A 13,995-nucleotide genomic window follows, 5' to 3' on the forward strand; every position below is an offset into this window, starting at 1 on the left:
GTTGTACAAGACAGTCCATTCCCTTTGGGAGGAGAGAAAATTAAGGTGTCTTTCCATTTTCCAAGCTGATACATGAGATGTCTCACTGAAGTGGTCCCCATACAGAACTGATTCGTGTTCGTGACCCATACTTTCCGTTTATAGCTCCTGTAATAGTCACTGGATACTGTCTTGTGACATGGTTATTATTAAACTTTTGTAGCTCTGAACCAGGTTAGAAAACTGGGGCCAGGAAATAGACCTGTTTGTTGTGTTCAACCTCTATTACACCTTCTTTGCCTGCCTGTTTCTTGTCTACAGATTTCAGCTGTGGCAAGATGACCACAAAAATTGGTTGTCTTTAATGCAACATAGTACAAAAAGCAATCTGAGCAGTTAAAATTCTGCTGTTATCTGATGTGCAAATGGTTTGAAAATGTCTTGTCCAGCAGTCAGGGTCTACTTTTTAAGAAAGAATGCAACTATCTTTTGTACGTGTACAATAGTGCACTAAATATGTCCCTGACTAGAATTTTTTAATGTATTACTAGACAATATTATACAGCGAAACTTGTCTTAAGCAGCCGCCAAAGGGAAAACCAGCAGTTGGCTTTCTCTAAAAGGAGGTCGTTGGTGCTAGGAAGGCTGTATCTCTCTCAGAGAGAGTGAGCTGTAATGGGTGATATTATCAAAGCCAGATAACAGTAAGGCACCCATTTTGAAAGTCTGTGAAATTTGGACACCTAACTTCCTTTGACCCCTGTGAACATCCCAGACAGTGGGAGTAAACAAAAATTGCATAATTCATAGATGTGACATCCCCACTAAAAAGCACTGAGGGGGATAGTCCTTCATGGGTGAGAGATGGAGAGAATAACTGTATGAAGCCATGTCTACACTATGGGCACTACTGTAGTGCCGAGGTATAGACACTTCGTACAGCAGTGGAAGGAATTTTTCCATCACTGTAGGTAGTCCACCACCCTGACCGGCAGTAGCTAGGTCAATGGAAGCATTCTTCTCTCAACCTGGCCATGTCTACAGCAGAGGTTACGTTGACATAGATATGGGGCTCAGGGCTGTGAGTTCACACCCCAAGTCTCCAACTTCTGATTCCATAAGTCAACTTGGCTGGTGCAGAGAACCAGTTGACACAGAAAACCCCTTGTGATGCCGCATCAGCATGGAAGCAGATTAAGGAGCTGCTCTGGGCTGCAGTGGACCCCTCCCCTCTAGACCAGACCAGGACTGGAGGAGGGGTTAAAAAGAGGGGACTCTGCTCAGCTAGGGACAACCTGGGGAAGGGAACGGGCTGTTGTGCTTTCCAGCTCCCAGAGAGAGAGGCTGACAGCCAACAGAGCCCCTGCCCATGTAGGAGGAGGACATGGATCCCTTGAACTAAGAAGGGGAATGAAGCTGAGATTTGTACTGGAGACCCAGGGGAACTCTGAAGGGGACTGTGATACTGCCATGGCCCTCTGAAGTAAGAGAGGCCAACACCCCAACCGAAGCTGCAGATAGATTTTCCTTTCTTTCTTCTTCTTCATACTTTTATTTAACCTTCTTTGCTGACTGTGGACAGTTTGGTTTGCTTCACATGGGACCTTGAGAGGGGAAGAAACAGCAAGGAGGTCTTGGCCGGAAGATCGAGCACCAACCCACAAGAGGGATACATCCCTGCAGCACTGACTGGGATGGGTGCAATTGGACCCACACACTTGCACTCCCCACATACTCCTAAAGGGGGGTTCTGCCAAGGACAGATTTGTGGCACCGCTATTTTTATTTAATGGACTGCAGTGTCAGTGAAACATAGTTCCTCTTATTGGCATTGATTAATGCTAAACTTAAAGTTCAGCCTTCAAAATCTGCTCGAGAAATGTTAAATTTATTGCATAAAAACCCCACCGTTTTTCCTCAGTATTTACCTTGTTAGCAGCATGAAAATTGCCCAGGGTCCTATGCTTAAAAATGTCCATGTACAACTGTCAGCAAACGTAATCATCGAGATGGTCTGAGCCGTAGAATTCAGATCCAAACTTCTGTGAAGTTCATGAGGCGGGGTGTTCTGGACCTATCTTTACTGAGCAGAGGGCAGAATTTTGAAAAGTTCATCTGACCAGCTCCTGTGCATGCAAACTGATTTGTGCTCAAACACCTGTACTGCCCTGTACTGTACATGGTTTGCACATGGTTTATTAGTATTTGCACGCACATTCGAAAATTTAGCCCAGTGTGAGCATTATTTGGTTAGAAAGTCTACTGTGTGCCTACACAACATCCCAATCTAGATTATCTAAAGGTGCTAGTGGCATATACTTCTATGTATACATATTCACAGCAACTGTAAATGTTGCAACAGGTTTACATCAAGGTGCTGTTGATGTTTAATGTCACCAGTGAAAGTATATGTAATAATGTTCCTGTCAAAATATGCTGAGAGATGTTGATTCACATTTCTCAAATATATTTGAGTTTGGGGAGAAGGTAACTTGTTTAATAGCCTTAATCGTTTTAATGAAGTGGTTGTCACAATTGTATAGATGTTGTAAATCAAATACATATTTTATGCAACCTGAGAAGTACAGTTATTTTATCTCTTTTCGTCTATAGCAATATCTGATTTTATCTTCCATTTAAAACAATGTGGTGAGTGCTCATTGTAGCCATGCTGCTAGCCGATGGACTGAAGCTTTTTCTCTTTCATATCATCTCAGAGAGGAAGATCCCAGATGAAGATTACATCATATTAATTGATGGTTTAAATGAAGCTGAATTTCACAAGCCAGATTATGGAGACACCATAGTATCTTTCTTGAGCAAAATGATCGGAAAATTCCCATCCTGGCTGAAGTTGATAGTGACAGTCAGGACAAGTCTACAGGTATATTAAGACCATGTTTCCTATTAAACAAAAAAACACTGGATTTTTGTCATGATGGGTTTTCTTATTGAAAATCTTAACCAATGTCATATAGATTTAATTATTAATTTTTTGAAGTTATCTCATTTTATCTCTGCTTTGTGCCAGTCTTTTTGTAATGCATTCAGATTGATTTATGTCCCCTAGACTCTTTCTCTGGATACTGTTACAGGACAAGAGTCTGGTCCTGCACCCTTTACTCGTGTCAATAACCCTTGTTCAGCAAGTAGTTCCATTAATTTCAGAAAGACTATTCACATGAGAGAGGACCACTCACCATCAGACTTTTTGCAAGTCCAGGCTCAAATTCTCTGAAGCTGGACTATTACGAAATGGGAGCTTAGCTGTATATTCTCTCTTAAATGGGAAGAAGCTAGGAGAAAGGATTTCATGCATAACTTCCTGCCCATCAGTATGAGAATATAACCATGATAGATTGATTCAGGGTCTGTGTGTTTATTTGATACAGTCTGAAGGAGTCATAACATGGGTCCAAGAAGCTATTTATCTCTATTAGAACACTTGATCTTAGGCAGTTTCTGAGGTTTTAGGGTGAATGTAGCTGACACCGTTCTAAGTGTTTTTGTCTTAGGTTATGTCGACTTCAGCTCAATTTCTGTTGCTAACATACATTATAATGCTAGTGTCTAAGGAGTTAATGAACATCCTCTTTGCTCAGAACCTGTACTGTATTTTTCTCTAGTGTAGTGACATAGACAAGAAAATACCAATCAATCTATTTAGCTGTAATTCTCCTAGCCAGACCCCAGAAGTAATTCACCATTATTGTAAATCAAGAACTGCAGGGACTTGCAGTTCTCACTAGCAATTTTTATATTTGTTACAGTGGCAGATTGCACAGTCTTCCTATTTCAGTGCCACACTTTCTTACTTCCCCTTTATTTTAGGGTAGTTTAAATATTTCATTCTGGAAAAAAAGGATTTTGTAATGTTTGTTTCAATGACAGATTTTAAATTGCATTCCTGGTATTTTAAGCTCTCAGTTATTTAATTGGTCAGAGCTTTTGTAGCCCTAACTTTTTTTAAATTGTAAGATTTGATTCTCCTCTATGTCCAAACTTTACTTTCAGGGAGCTGGTTGCAGCTCACTGACTCTCAGTCACCCAGCACCAGCGCAAGTCAAAGCTTCAAGGGGCAGCTTTAACTTACAACACTGGTATATCTCTCAGAGACCTTATGCTAATCTAGATTCACCTCCATTTACCCACCCCACCACAACACACCTAATGTATCCCCTCATTCCCCTTGCATGAGGTGGGGTTTCCAGCAGGGGCAGCAGAATTGCCTCTCCTAGCTTTATATCGGCAGAGAGTAAAATTCTCTAGGGGAAACTTCCATCTGATTTACATTCACTTTGTGCTGCATGAGCAGTGTAAACTGAACTTACCAGATCAGACATGCCAGCCCACAATATCTTTGTGATGTATAGTAGATGTGCAATCCCACACTATATACTTTCAGAAACAGCCCTTTGGCTGAGAAAAGAGAACCCACTGTTGGCTCTGAGCAAATCAACGGCATATATAGTATTTCCTTATGCTATTCACTGTGCAGTAGGAAATAGCTACTAATAACCTTCCATTTAATCAACTGCTGTATGATGCTGAAGACTACTGCACTCAGCACTCCTTGAGATATACTAAGCTGTCTGTTTCAATGAGAGGCCTGGAGTCCTGGACCGCACCAGCTTTGGCTGCCCACAGGTGATGCCCTAACATGGGCATCTGCATGACACAGAAGAAAGTTGATGGCATGTCCGGTAGCTGGTTGGGATGGAACTATAATTTTAAAGGGCACTGCTCTTTGTGAATACTCCAACCCCTTTCCTTGGCAAGTGTGTTAGGAAAAACTTCCCTCAGTTTTATTTCAGCCACCTAGTTTCACAAAGAAACCCACTCCAGTGCTTTTTAGATTGTAAGGTCCGTGGGGCATGGACCATGTAATCTTAGGTATTTGCCCAACACCTCTCTAGGTGCTGATGAAATACAGACGTTTATTTTTATTAATAATAAGCCCTTCCAACATGAATAATTTCTTTTCTTTTCTTCCAGGAAATAATTAAGTTGTTGCCCTTCCATAGGATTTTTTTGGATAGACTGGAAGAGAACGAAGCCATAGATCAGGACCTCCAGGCATATATCCTTCATCGAATACACAGCAGCTCTGAGATCCAGAACAATATCTCCCTTAATGGCAAAATGGACAACACTACATTTGGCAAACTCAGTTCTCACCTCAAGACCTTGAGCCAAGGGTCCTATCTATACCTAAAGCTCACTTTTGATCTTATAGAGAAGGGCTACCTGGTACTAAAGAGCTCCAGCTATAAAGTAGTCCCAGTCTCTCTCTCTGAGGTTTACCTATTGCAATGCAATATGAAGTTCCCAACACAGTCTTCCTTTGATCGGGTTATGCCTCTCTTGAATGTGGCAGTGGCATCTCTGCATCCATTAACAGATGAACATATATTTCAGGCCATTAATGCTGGTAGCATTGAGGGCACACTGGAATGGGATGACTTTCAGCAGAGGATGGAGAACCTCTCCATGTTTCTTATCAAGCGTAGAGACATGACACGAATGTTTGTTCATCCGTCTTTTCGAGAATGGCTTATCTGGAGAGAGGAAGGAGAAAAGACCAAGTTTCTCTGTGACCCTCGGTAAGTAATTGCAATAAAAATATCTGCAGTATTTCACTCTCGCTCGTCCTAATAATCTTCCTACTGTGTTTTCCATTCCATTCATCTGATGAAGTGGGTTTTGGCCCATGAAAGCTTATGCCCAAATAAATTTGTCAGTCTCTAAGGTGCCACAAGTACTCCTCCTTCTTTTTGTTGATACAGACTAACACAGCTACCACTCTGAAACCTAATAATCTTTGAATATGGATAAATACAGTACAGACTAAATGGGAGATTCTTAGTCTGTCACATAGAATCATAGAATCATAGAATATCAGGGTTGGAAGGGACCCCAGAAGGTCATCTAGTCCAACCCCCTGCTCAAAGCAGGACCAAGTCCCAGTTAAATCATCCTAGCCAGGGCTTTGTCAAGCCTGACCTTAAAAACCTCTAAGGAAGGAGATTCTACCACCTCCCTAGGTAACGCATTCCAGTGTTTCACCACCCTCTTAGTGAAAAAGTTTTTCCTAATATCCAATCTAAACCTCCCCCATTGCAACTTGAGACCATTACTCCTCGTTCTGTCATCTGCTACCATTGAGAACAGTCTAGAGCCATCCTCTTTGAAACCCCCTTTCAGGTAGTTGAAAGCAGCTATCAAATCCCCCCTCATTCTTCTCTTCTGCAGACTAAACAATCCCAGCTCCCTCAGCCTCTCCTCATAAGTCATGTGCTCTAGACCCCTAATCATTTTTGTTGCCCTTCGCTGTACTCTTTCCAATTTATCCACATCCTTCTTGTAGTGTGGGGCCCAAAACTGGACACAGTACTCCAGATGAGGCCTCACCAGTGTCGAATAGAGGGGAACGATCACGTCCCTCGATCTGCTCGCTATGCCCCTACTTATACATCCCAAAATGCCATTGGCCTTCTTGGCAACAAGGGCACACTGCTGACTCATATCCAGCTTCTCGTCCACTGTCACCCCTAGGTCCTTTTCCGCAGAACTGCTGCCGAGCCATTCGGTCCCTAGTCTGTAGCGGTGCATTGGATTCTTCCATCCTAAGTGCAGGACCCTGCACTTATCCTTATTGAACCTCATTAGATTTCTTTTGGCCCAATCCTCCAATTTGTCTAGGTCCTTCTGTATCCTATCCCTCCCCTCCAGCGTATCTACCACTCCTCCCAGTTTAGTATCATCCGCAAATTTGCTGAGAGTGCAATCCACACCATCCTCCAGATCATTTATGAAGATATTGAACAAAACGGGCCCCAGGACCGACCCCTGGGGCACTCCACTTGACACCGGCTGCAAAGGCATATAATCGGTCTGGGATAGATGATAAAGAGATGAAAATCAAACAACATACACACATATATATACAATGAGCCCGATTGAAAAGCTATTCTGTACATGGAACTCCCACTGAATGTTTTCTGAATGCAGAATCAGGCCCCATTGTGTTTTTGGAGTGTGAATTCATGTTTAAAAGACACAATGACCATCTGGGAAAGTCATTCATATTCTGAGCCCCTGCAATGCATCTTCTTGAACCGAGGGTCAGTACATAGTGATAGTATCTGCTGAAACTGAATATTCAGCCAAGGTGACAGCCATTCACTTCATTAAGCAAGTTGTTGCTGTTATCAATGCCAGGGTAAAGAATATATTTACCATCTCAGGTATGGAGCTTCTTGGTAAACAGGATTTAGTAGAAAAAATAACATACAACTGCTCCCAGTGGAAATCCTGGCTGCTTTAGTAGATTTCTGCACAGCTCTCCTGTTATTTAATCCTTGCAATGCATCTTCGACCTCTCTGCAGTTATCTTTATAACAGTGTTAATTATTTACATGTTATATCTTTCCTCAGAGTCATTAGATACTTCTCACCATGCAATGCTTTTCCCACCATAGCTTTCACCAGAGTTAACTGCTATTTGCAAAGCCATGCATGTTTCTCATTTATTTTTAATCTGAGCTTACTGTACTGAAAACGTTCTCCCTAATATCCATTTGTGCTTAGCCCAGCTGCTTTCTGACCATAGTAATTTTTGACTGGATGTACACAGTTTCATCAACTGAGATGTGAATCTCTAATACACTAGCTACTAATTACTTTACTGTTTTATCACAGATGGGACAAAACTGTGGATTTAGGTGCAAGCTTTGATACTTGCTGTTGATAATTAGTCATGGCATACATTTTGCATGAAAATAAAAAACATTTTCTTCCTTCTCTACCAAATACAGTAAAGTTAACCAGAGCACATCTGATGGATTAGGCATCAATTTTTTTTACACTGTGATGTGCTGTAGTAATTAGGCAAATTTGTAAAGCTGTGCAAATGTGTGCAGTTTTGATTCTCAGGATTCCAAGAATGTCCTTCTCCTTAGTTTTGGTCTACATGGGTTTATGCCTTCTGAATGTCCCTTTGAGCTCCAAGTTTGAATGAACTCACAAACTCAAAGCAAAACTCAAGCAAAACTGCTGTTTCATCAGGCTTTCAACTGAAACCATGCACAGCCAGAAATTTCACATGGTTTTAGCATGAAATCATAAATCAGCCATGGTTCACTCTGAAGGTAACAAACAGTTTGACAGAGCTGAGCTTCAGGTTTCATGCAGTTTTGTAACCTTTATGCACAGTGTGAATGTTTTGCACAGGCTTGCCAACTAACACACGTCATCTGGAACTTTGAATCCCTGTACTGTAATGATGCTGATGATCTCAGTTATTGAACTTTCCCTGACCTTGAGTATACATGCCTGACAGGTACAGTGTCATGAAGTTCATTCTTACTAGTATAGTGAGGGGAAACCAATTCCTACATTGTTCCAACGATCCAGCACCACAGAACTTGCCATTCAGAGCTCAGACAACCTGTAATACTGAGAGTCATTTCTGTGGGCTTTCAGGCATCGGTTTAGTCCAAATTTACCATCTTAAACAAATGAAACTATAAATCGCTGTAAAAGGGGAGGAAAAAACCTTTTGTAAATATGAAATCCTAAACCAGAGCTAGCCAGGCTTCACTCACTCACAGTAATTTTTGCCAGAGGCAAAGATGAAGCACTCTGATGGACTGCAACAGAAACAATAAGTAATACTGGTTCCTGTGCCTAGAGGGCAAGTCCATCCCTACTGAAGGACTATTAAAAATCTCTAATGCATTATGTGTGCTAATTGTATCATATCCTGATAGAGAGAGAAGTTGGGTGAGGTAATATGTTTTACGGGACCCACTTCTGTTGGTGAAACAGACAAGCTTTTGAGCTACACAGTACTCTTCTTCAGGTCTGAGAAAGGTACTTATAAATAAAATACAGTACATATCAGTCATCGATAGCACCCTGGAGAGTTAGCAATTGTGTGATGTAAGTCTTCTTGTCCCGCTCTCAGGGTAGAGCTGATGTTGAGCTCAGAGCGTGGGCTCATTAAGATGAAAAATCACTATGTATTTTCACTACATTAATGGGAGCACATCTTGCCACTGATTTGACTAATAATAGGACAAGTGTGTGAAGACTTGCTTGAATTTTGTTTGCTCACGGTGAGCTTGATTTTTTTTCCCCAGTAAAATGGGAATTGAAAAGGTGTGGTAGCTCTTGTGAAGCACTGTTTAGCTCCCTTGTGCTGAATTTCAGAAACAAGCAGCTAAACCTAGGCTTGTTGATTTTGCAGAGAGCTACTGTAGAGATAGTGGTTGCTGAGGTTGATTCTCTCATGAGAATAGCTTTGAAACTGAAGTGTGACCATGTGAAACAGCTCTTAATTGACTTTCCCTGACAGAAGTGAACAGATTTGGAGGATGTTATGGAGGAAATTGAGATAATGGGACCTGGGTCAGCAGCACTGCAGCTGGGATGGTCTTTTTCCTTCCATTAATAAGACTGGAACATCCATTGTCCCATCCTCTCAGCAGTACAGAAAAGGAAAAACAAACAAAAAGGCTAAGTTTTGTACTCAAATTTAACACATGCTCTTCTAGCTACATACAATCAAGCAACAAACCTCCTGCCCACCAGATTTTTGTTTTAGCCTGTTGAGCTTCTAGCCTTCTTCTTCCCTGAATGCTCAGCGTGAGTTTTCTAACCAAAGCAAAGGCTAATTGGCATTGAAGGGAAACACCATCATTCTAGATTATCCCACAAGGGAGCCCCTCAGCGCTGACTGTTTAATAATAGGACACAAGAAAAGCTCTTGTCTGATATTTTAACCAGCATTGTAACCAGTAATGACTTCTGCAGACCATCAGTGTAGTACTGTTAGCCAGTTGTATTATGTGATATATAATATAAAACTATATACTGGAAGACCATTTTTTAAAGTTTATGCACAAGGGGGCAAACTTATCATTGTGCATTTATCGTTACCTCTGCACTTCTGGACCTAAATGTTGCTATAATGCTAAGGCATTTTTTGCATAGCGTTTTATTTTAGAACCTTTCATGCAATAATTTCAAAGTGATTCACAGACTTAGGAAGGAAGGTGTTGTTATCTCTGTTATAGATGGGGGAAAATTGAGGCACAGAGAGTTGAAGTCAGCAAAGCACTGGGAGTCAAATGCAGACCCCAGGTCTCCTTACTCCTTGTCTGCCTCTTAAGCCACATCAAACATGTTCAGAATCTTTCAGCTAGAGTCTCCTTTTCTCTTTGCCTGTGTTGATCTCAGCAAAGGTAAGGAAAGGACAAGGTAGGCTGGTAGCTTCCTTTGCATCCCCTTAATTCTGGCTCTGGCCCCTGGAGATGCACTAAATTGCCCAATCTTGTAATCTCTCTCTATGGGCCATTGCTCCAGTGTAGAATAGCTGGTGACATTCCCTTCTTCTCCTGACACCTCTGTGCTGGCCAGAGAACGCTCCCACACACAGTTATACCACTGGAGCTGTGTAAAAAGGTGTTTAGGTAAGGGAGCATTTGGGCCTTCAACCAGGGCAGGATTAACCCATAACTGGGCCCTAAGCAAACATATACTTTTGGGCCCCTACCTTCGAATATGAATAACAACAGACAGCTGATACATGGAGAGAAGGGGAAAAAATACACTTTGGTGATGTTCCTTCTCATACATGCCATGGCAGTAAATTCCCATCCCAGCCTGTTCACTTGCTGCTATTAGGGAAGGAAGTGGTTTCTTTAACCGGTGGCCCTGTAACAGCAAAGATAGCTTCAGCTGTGTGTGACTGTCTCTATCCACTCTATCCCGCATCAGCGGGAAACTTCACTCACCTGAAAGAGCAGTGTTGCAACCTGGCACATGGGGTTGCCACAGCACTCAAATTTGTCCCAGCCGCCCCTCCGTCATGACACATGCTGGGTAACAATGCCACTTACTCAAGTGAGTGAAGCTCTTTCAGTTCATGAATCGGTTAAAATAAAATAAAAATCCACTCCCCCCCAATCCAACACACATATTTAGACCCTATGCACATGCCTAGTTTGTATATTCATCAGCCTGGCTCTGCTTTCCTCTCATAATAAAATGCTCTCATGGTATATCTGTTCAGACTTAAAATAGTGAAAATTACAGAGGGCACAGCTTTGTTCCTGTACAGTGAGATCCCCAGGAGGGAGTGAATTGCTGTATGATCAAAAGTGTTACCTCCTTCCAGTACCTACTAGGTTGTATAGGCAAAGTAGAGTTAGGAAATCTCAGTTGCGTTTGTATTCATTCATGTATCCATGAATACATGTAATGAGAAATGCTCTGTATCTACAGAAATGAGGCAATGCCACTTTTTCTCCCTCACTGTCTCAAGAAAGATTTATCCTGCATGGAGTCGATTTTAGCTATGCACATTTCTGTTTTAAAATTAAAACTTTTAAATGTGTGGTGTGTCTTTTAGGGGGACAGTCACTCCTTTTTCACCCTCCTAAATAAGAAATGCAGAAGAGAGGTACTAATCTGAGGGAGCAGAATGTCATTCATTAAAAATGTCTTAGGAAAAATGGCCTGCTGTGCACTGTGCATTTTTACTAAATGAGGGTGCAGTTCTATTCTCCTAAGGCTCTGGCTTACCGCTTTATTGCGGAGGCCTTGGACATCTGCAGTAATATTCTCAGAGGTGCTGAGCACTTGAAGATAAAAGGAGCTGCAGGCACTCAGTATCTTTGAAAATCAGGCCACGGGAGTCTTGTTTAGAACAGAATGCAGAGGAATAAATCTTTTGCAGTAAATTTCCCTTCAGTACACGGAGAATTAGGCGTACAGCTACTGTCTATTAATATTAATAGGAGACTTCTGGCTGATACTCCAGGAAAGCTCTATAAAAATTAATGAGAGATACTAGTCCTCTTTGTTTCACCTTTGCAGAATCAAGTCAGTTCATATCAGCCTTCAAAACTCTTAAGTAAAGGTAGCTTGGTAATAACATATTGTAGGAATTAGGGTGCAGTAGCAATCTAAACCGAATGTGTGAAGCTATAAACCAGTATCTTGAGTTGCCATGGTTTCCAGTGGAATTACCTTATAATATCATACAGCATAGTTATTTTACATTCTTTTTTCTCTCCCTACGTTTCCACAAAATCATGCTGCAGATGAAGCTCTTAGTTAATCACAGTTCAGGAAGCAACTATTTCTATATATTACCCAGCAAACTTATGTGTTTGTGCAAATTAGCAAAAATATGACGTTCGTATTTTTAATATATAGCCTAGTCTCTCTGAGAAATAATAATGCCAAAATGAAAGAGAACTGATGTAGAAAGTTTGGAGACAACAAGCAGGAGATAGTGTAGATGACTCGTATAAAAATTAATTTACACCTCAGTACTGCAAACTTCTTAAAATGCTGCTGCTTTCTTGTGCCACAGGTTGGCTTTTTTTAATAGTCTAAATTTCGCTTCATATTGCAGATCTTGGTTTGTCATTGTGGAGATACGTTTAATTGTTGAATGCATTTATTCGTCTATTTTCAGTAACCTGAGAGTCTCTGAAGTCTCTAAGCAATCCATTCTTCTTTATAAGTATCTGATGTGGTAAAGGGGTCTCAAAAAAGATGGGGACAAACCTGAGGGTGGTTTTGTTTGTGTATTTGATGGATTTTATTCAGGGAGGTGAAACTGTCATTTCAGTTTGAGGAAGAGAAAAATTACAGTTTTAACAAGAATTTTTTTAATCCTTCGTGCATATGCGTGTGTGTGTATAAAAAAACACACATTGTGTATATACTATACATATATACACCCCCCCTCTCTAGTCCACATTTCAAAAACGCTCACACCCAACAGCTCCCATTTAGATACTGAAATGAAGTGGCCATATTTCAGAAGCAGCCATTGTTTCCCAAGGGGGCTGCTGGGTGCTAAGCACCACTTCTTTAGGAGCCTAAATGGGAGCTGAGCACTTCTGAAAATCTGGCCCTTACTGGACTCCAGTACTGAGCCATTTTCTGTTTTCATCAATGAAAGTCTGTCTCTTTCCTTCATAGCTCAATACCCCCATTTCTGTTTTACACCCCAATTATCTATTTGCTAGAAAGAAAATTAGTTCTCCCATATAGTACCTCTCTCCAGGCTCAATATCCCATTCTGTTTGAAACCCAAATTATTTTTTGATCAATACAGATAAAATGTACCACTCCCTATATTTATTATTCTTTTTATGTTTTAGTGGCTGCAGACTCATTTGTTAAGGCACATTCACACAAGAAATCAAATACATTAATCACAGATTTCGCTCAAGAAATCAAATCTCTTGGTTCTGTCTTATTTTCGCCAACACTTTCAGCACTAGTGTGCTCTGCATGCCCCCAATCATGTATATATGCCAAGGCACTCAGCTCACTGGGACACAGACACCAGGGATATGGTGTTGTGGTTAGTTATTTTACAGTGCCCAGAGGGGTGCTGGGTGCCATACATCACAGATAAAAAGACATGAGGCCAGATTCTCCCCTAGCTCGCACTCTGTGCAGTCATTTTCACCTGCACGCAGCCAATGTAGGGTGGGTACAAAATGCTATCCAGTCAGAATGCTAGCATTGTGCACAAACTTCACACGGGTGAAACTTTGGTACAAGTGGACAGGAGTGGTAGTTTGGGGCACTGTTGTGATCCTGGTATAATAAATGTAATAAGATGTGGGTATTTTCATTGCAATATCCCATTTCTTCATGAGGATAAACTGGGAACAAGCTTGGGTTCCAGACATTGGGTCATCGTAAGTCCTTCACCATAATTCATCATAAGTCCTTCAGTTAATTAAACTGGCGAACGTTGCCTGTACCAAAGCATAGTAAGTTTGCTGTGCTGCCATCATTGGCAATAGTACTGTTCAGCATCCCAGAAGTCTGCCTGGAATGAATAGGGCCGTCTTACTCCACTACATTCAGTGTAATCGCTATAAAATAGCGAAGGAATTTATCACAGCTTGACGAAATGAACATAGGAGAACCATTACCTTGTGTAAGTAACCCTGTAGACCATCATAAAGAAATGCCACT

The 13,995-nt window shown here is 41.3% G+C and overlaps 1 protein-coding gene across 8 annotated transcripts in view; it reads left to right on the forward strand.

Moving 5' to 3' along the window:
• Nucleotides 1-13,995, forward strand: part of TANC2 (tetratricopeptide repeat, ankyrin repeat and coiled-coil containing 2) — a 702,178-nt gene that overhangs the window by 618,015 nt on the left and 70,168 nt on the right. For all 8 annotated transcript variants that reach the window (XM_043503351.1, XM_043503352.1, XM_038385380.2 and 5 more), the window contains 2 exons: nucleotides 2,697-2,863; nucleotides 4,975-5,582. In XM_043503351.1, coding sequence (XP_043359286.1) covers nucleotides 2,697-2,863; nucleotides 4,975-5,582 — 775 coding nt within the window. The remainder of the gene's footprint in view (nucleotides 1-2,696; nucleotides 2,864-4,974; nucleotides 5,583-13,995) is intronic.

Source organism: Dermochelys coriacea, chromosome 27 (genome assembly GCF_009764565.3).
Source record: "Dermochelys coriacea isolate rDerCor1 chromosome 27, rDerCor1.pri.v4, whole genome shotgun sequence".
NCBI lineage: Eukaryota > Metazoa > Chordata > Testudines > Dermochelyidae > Dermochelys > Dermochelys coriacea.